At 32.1% G+C, this 6,389-nt stretch overlaps 1 protein-coding gene across 1 annotated transcript; it reads left to right on the top strand.

Annotated features, from left to right (window-relative positions):
* Positions 1–838: 838 nt before the first annotated feature.
* Positions 839–1,435, top strand: LOC123904986. The gene has a single exon (XM_045954588.1). It carries the CDS (start codon positions 839–841, stop codon positions 1,433–1,435), a length of 597 nt encoding a protein of 198 aa, XP_045810544.1.
* The last annotated feature ends 4,954 nt before the right edge of the window (positions 1,436–6,389 follow it).

The following is a 6,389-nucleotide window of genomic DNA, read 5'->3' as shown; positions in this document are numbered from 1 at the left end:
TATATGTTGTGTTGATGAAAATCTGTTGAAATTTGTGATGATTTCTTTGTATGATGTGTGTGCATTGCTTAGTGGTTGACTTAACAATTGTATTTGGTTGATAATCTGCTTTATGTTCTTAAAAATTGGTTTTGTGAACTTTGAAAATAGTTGGAAATACATTTTCTTTACTGTCCTAATGTTGTTTAGGAATTATGAGTTATGTTTAGAAGTTTAATCTTGTACACGTTGTACTCGGGTTAATGTGCATCAATATATTTAGAAGTTTAAAAATATATGATTTTGATAGAAATGTAGCACACTTAAATTTATGAACTTCATATTGAAGCATTTGTTGGAAGACTTTAAACATTTTAATCGGTTTAGACTACTGCACTCTTTATGTTTGTGTTGATGAAAATTTGTTGAACTTTGTGATGATTTGTTTGTAAGATGGTGAAATAGGTTTTCATTATATGATGTGCGTGCATTGCTTAGTGGTTGACTGAACAGTTGTCTTTAGTTGATAATTTGCTGTATATTCTTAAAAATTAGTTTTGTGAACTTTGAAAATAGTTGGAAATGCAATTGCTTTATTGTCCTAATGTTATTTAGGAATTATGAGTTATGTTTAGAAATTGAAGTGTTATGTTTAGAATTTTAATCTTGTACACGTTCTACTTGGGTAATGTGTACCAATGTATTTAGAAGTTAAAAAAAGTGATTTTGATAGAAATATAGCACACATAAGTGTATGAAATTAATATTGAAGCATTTGTTGTAAAGCTGCAATCAATTTGTTTCTTGTGTTTTTGTTTGTTCGACTAATATTTTTTTTTGTAACAGAGATCAAATTATCATGGCTGATACTCAAGAAGAGATCAAATTAACACTGGAAACTATACCCAATTGTGTTCTGGCTCTTATTATGAATCTTTTGCCCCCAAAGGATTGCCTTAATTTGAGAGCCGCTTCTATTCCTTTAAGAAACAACATTAAGGAACTTATCGGTAAAGATATTTGGCGTCCTTCACCTGAGTTGCCTCTTGTTTTACTTGACCTATCAAAATGTTTTGAACCTCCTAAAAAAGAATCATCTGAGTGTTTTTTTAGCTTAAGCACAAATGAAGTTCACCACCTTGATGCTAATCTGTTGGAGTCCACTCAAACCATCACTGGTTCATTTGATGGTTGGTTCATAGTAGCCGACTATTGTAAAAAGAAAGTGGTGGGTTTTTTCTTCTTTAATCCATTGACCAATGAAAGAATCATGATAACACCTGAGCTATATCTTAACAAAAACTCGCAGAAGAAAAAGAAACCCAAAGCTCCTCCTCTTCCTCGGGAATTATATGCCAAGAAGATGGTTTCTTCCATTCATCCCTCTTCTTATGTTTCTGATGATTCAACAGACTGTTATTTAGCTGGAATCTTTGGTTCGGTACTGCATGTTTAGCTGGGTAATGTGATCTTTGAAAATAGTTGGAAATACAATTGCTTTATTGTCCTAATGTGATTTAGTAATTAGGAGGTCTGTTTAGAAATTTAATCCTGTACACGTAGTACTCGGGTTAATGCGTATCAATATCAATATATTTAAAAGTTAAAAAAAAATAATGTGATTTTGATAGAAATCTAGCACACTTAAGTGTATGAAATTCATATTGAAGCCTTTGTTGTAAGTCTGCAAACAATTTAGTTGGTTTAGGTTGCTGCACTTTTTTTGTTTTAGTTTTCTTAATATTAATAATGTGGATCTGATTTAACTAATCAAAGTTGTTTGATTTGGCAATTATATGTTGTGTTGATGAAAATCTGTTGAAATTTGTGATGATTTCTTTGTATGATGTGTGTGCATTGCTTAGTGGTTGACTTAACAATTGTATTTGGTTGATAATCTGCTTTATGTTCTTAAAAATTGGTTTTGTGAACTTTGAAAATAGTTGGAAATACATTTTCTTTACTGTCCTAATGTTGTTTAGGAATTATGAGTTATGTTTAGAAGTTTAATCTTGTACACGTTGTTCTCGGGTTAATGTGCATCAATATATTTAGAAGTTTAAAAATATATGATTTTGATAGAAATGTAGCACACTTAAATTTATGAAAATGAACTTCATATTGAAGCATTTGTTGGAAGACTTCAAACGTTTTAATTGGTTTAGACTACTGCACTCTTTATGTTTGTGTTGATGAAAATTTGTTGAACTTTGTGATGATTTGTTTGTAAGATGGTGAAATAGGTTTTCATTATATGATGTGCGTGCATTGCTTAGTGGTTGACTGAACAGTTGTCTTTAGTTGATAATTTGCTGTATATTCTTAAAAAATGGTTTTGTGAACTTTGAAAATAGTTGGAAATGCAATTGCTTTATTGTCCTAATGTTATTTAGGAATTATGAGTTATGTTTAGAAATTGAAGTGTTATGTTTAGAATTTTAATCTTGTACACGTTGTACTTGGGTAATGTGTATCAATATATTTAGAAGTTAAAAAAAAGTGATTTTGATAGAAATCTAGCACACATAAGTGTATGAAATTAATATTGAAGCATTTGTTGTAAAGCTGCAATCAATTTGTTTCTTGTGTTTTTGTTTGTTCGACTAATATTTTTTTTTTGTAACAGAGATCAAATTATCATGGCTGATACTCAAGAAGAGATCAAATTAACACTGAAAACTATACCCAATTGTGTTTTGGCTCTTATTATGAATCTTTTGCCCCCAAAGGATTGCCTTAATTTGAGAGCCGCTTCTATTCCTTTAAGAAACAACATTAAGGAACTTATCGGTAAAGATATTTGGCGTCCTTCACCTGAGTTGCCTCTTGTTTTACTTGACCTATCAAAATATTTTGAACCTCCTAAAAAAGAATCATCTGACAAAATAAATTACATTAAACCAAGAACCAAATTACTTTAAATTAAAAAAACACTAACAATCAATATGAAAACCCCCTAAATTCAAAAAAAGACTAACATCGTTATCTTTATCTTTCTTATATCTAATCTGATCTAATCTAATATACATAAAGAGCATCAGGCTCAACCATAATTCCCTCATAACAAGGGCGGGAAACCATAATTAGTGGAAAAATTTACTAATATAAATAATAAATAAATGATGTCACCAATGCATAAGCGTATTCCAATAAGCATATTCCAAATTTGCTAATAAATGCTAACACCAACTGCATAAGCGCATTCCAATACTTTTTTCTACATTCTAGATCTTATAAGCGTATTCCAATGCTATTTTTCTACATCATAATTAATTTTGGTGGCTGTGTGTTTGGCATGATCAAGGCTGACATAACTGATCATATATATATATATATAATCTAATCTAATCTAATATCTAATCTAATCTAATCTAATCTAATATACATAAAGAGCATCAGGCTCAACCCTAATTCCTCATAACAAGGGCGGGAAACCATAATTAGTGGAAAGATTTGCTAATATAAATAATAAATAAATGATGTCACCAATGCATAAGCGTATTCCAATAAGCATATTCCAAATTTGCTAATAAATGCTACCACCAACTGCATAAGCGCATTCCAATACTTTTTTCTACATTCTACATCCTATAAGCGTATTCAAATGCTATTTTTCTACATCATAATTAATTTTGGTGGCTGTGTGTTTGGCATGATCAAGGCTGACATAACTGATCATATATATATGTTGATTTCTATCAGGCTTCACCAACCATCGCCTCTCTTTTCTAATCCTAATTGTAATAGTTTCAACACTTCCTTTTCTCCTCTGCATATTACGAAAAATGGCTTCTCTTAACAATTTTACTAACCTTGCTTTAGTTTTGTTGAGATCTATGTTGAAATTCTAATTATGCTGTTATTTGTTGTTAAATTTGTTTGCTTCAAATTTATTTCTTCATTCTGTTACAACCATTAAATTTGAGTCTAACTTCAAAATCTTCAAGTGGGAAACGAATGGTGGCTGCGCGGAGAATTGTTGTTGGCGATGTTATTGAACTTTTGGGACTAACAAATACAAAGAGTGAATCTCTCTACTTAATTTTGCATCACTGGTTATTTAGAGTTTGTAGATTTCTGATCAAAAGCAATTAGACTATTTGCAACACAATTGTCGTTTGTTACATTTCAGCAATAATCAAGAAGAGGAAGTGTGATAGAGGGTCACCCTGTCTCAAACCTTTACCAACGCTAAAATCCGCCGTAGGAATCCCATTTACTAAAACAAACATTGAACTTTGAAACACACAAGCTCGAATCCACTTCCTCCATCTTTCCGTAAAGCCCATTCTAACCATCATGTAATCTAAGAAATTCCAATTCACCGTATCATAAGCCCTTTCAAAATCTAATTTAAAGAATAAACAATTGTCCCTCCTTCTCTTGTTTAACTGATGTGATTGAATTTTTGTTTTTTTATGCCAATTTTCATTACTCATTTGCTTTGTATTTTCTTTACTTTGGGATACTCCTCTCAAATTTGGAAATAAAAATATGTATTGCCAACTCGAGCTTGTTTCAATTGGTTATAGGTAGTCGCAAATTGATAAGAATTAGTTGCAAGTTTGTTAAGATTAGTTATCATATATAAGAGAATCACTATATATAAAATGTACTATCATATATCCATTGCAATCAATTTTTCTCATTAATTCTATCAATTTCAAATAATAAATTCTTCTCTATTTACTCTTTTTTGGGCTCTAGCGCCAATATGGCCTAACAATGATCCTAAACTAAAAAAATAACCAAACTTTGACTAGGGATGATAATGAATAGAGTATGGATAAAGTACTTGAAGGGAAATCGAGTTATCAAAGAGCAGCGGAAGTTAAGATTTTTGATTTCCGTTCCTTGGATCATTATGAATGTAACAAGAATCAGTGATTGAATGATTATCTTTTGAAGTGCCGAAAGGAGTTTCGATCAAAAGTTGAGCAACCTAGCAAAGCCTCTACTCGTCCACACCGAACGGTTCTCCTCTGGTTCCCGACACTACAACATTTTCATTCTACAAGAACGCCAAAAAATTGTTCTGTAATGTAAAAAAAAAACCGTTGCCAATTGCCATAGGCTATGAGAACAGTTTTCGGGGGTTCTACACCGATGGGTTCTCTTAGCCTTTCGCAACAATTTGTTTTTCCAACGGCAACGCCATGAAGACAACCATTTTCTTAGAGTCCCTAACAGAACGGTTATCAAAGTTTTCAACAGAAACATTTCTATCCGTTCTCAGATAATAATCGTTGCCATTGGTTGAATTTAGAGAACGCTTTGCTATGGTCTATCGCAACTGTTATGCACTGTTGCTCAATCAAGCCGGCAGACTCTTTACTAACAACGATTTTCTGCAACAACAACGCTTTTTCACGGTTGCCAATTTAAAAAACGTTCTTGTAAACCCTTCGCTTGCAGCTACGACAACAATAAAAAACCGTTTCTGTTGACTATAACATTTAAAAAAAATCATAAATTTATGGCGAGGCCCATTTCATTGATGCGTGATACAAAAAAGATTAGGATGATTTTTTGTTGGGTAATATCACTCACACAAATGAACAGTCATAAGGAGAACCATAAGTAAGACTTATGAATAAGGTGCGGTTAGTAAAATTTGCTAATTAGTTAGCAAAGGTTAGTAGCTTAAGGAAGCCCACTATCACTTGACTTGGGAGCACACAAAGAAGTTCTATAAATAGAACCCTTGTGCTATAGTCACAGGTTAGACTTTCGTTTTGAGAAAACAAAAGGCATTCCATTCTCTCTAACCTCTAATTGCTTGGCTAGTTCCAAATCAGGCTTCAAATATTATTACACAGAATGACCATGTAATTAATGACGCGAGTTTATAAGGCAACAATGTAAATACATATTATTACATATAATGACAATTAACTAGAAATATATGCAAGCTGTACATTTGAGAGTTTGACAGAATCCGCTACTTAAGTAGCAGGAGTTATAAAAATCTTGGTAGGGTGTTTTTTTCCTCAAAAATCTCATTTTTATAACGTCCGCTACTTAAGTAGCGGATGATATAAAACACTCTCCTATGTAGAATCCGCTACTTAAGTAGCAGACAAAAGTATTTTGATAATTTTTAGATGAAATAAAATATGAAGTGCACTAGACACAAAAAAAATAAGGGTCATGCTAACCGGTGCCCCCGGGGCACTGGTTAAGGAAACCAAAAAAGGAAATTTTAAAATTGAAAATAACACTTTTTAAACTTTCGAGGCGTTGACTGCACAAACTTCAATATGATATTACTATATTTGGTTCCTTAAACAGTGTCCCGGGGCACTGTTTAGCATTTTCCAAAAAATAATATATAGATGAAATGCACTGGACACAAAAAAAAATGAAGTATCATTACCCTAAAAAATGTAGTGGGATGTCAAACCAAAACA

Source organism: Trifolium pratense, linkage group LG2 (assembly GCF_020283565.1).
Source record: "Trifolium pratense cultivar HEN17-A07 linkage group LG2, ARS_RC_1.1, whole genome shotgun sequence".
In the NCBI taxonomy this organism is placed as follows: Eukaryota; Viridiplantae; Streptophyta; class Magnoliopsida; order Fabales; family Fabaceae; genus Trifolium; species Trifolium pratense.
The sequence above is the reverse complement of the archived record's forward strand: the minus strand, read 5'-3'. Positions and strand labels throughout refer to the sequence as shown.

Coding starts and splice junctions, on each gene's coding strand:
- LOC123904986 (XM_045954588.1), top strand. CDS start 839: ATGGCTGATACTCAAGAAGAGATCAAATTAACACTGGAAACTATACCC.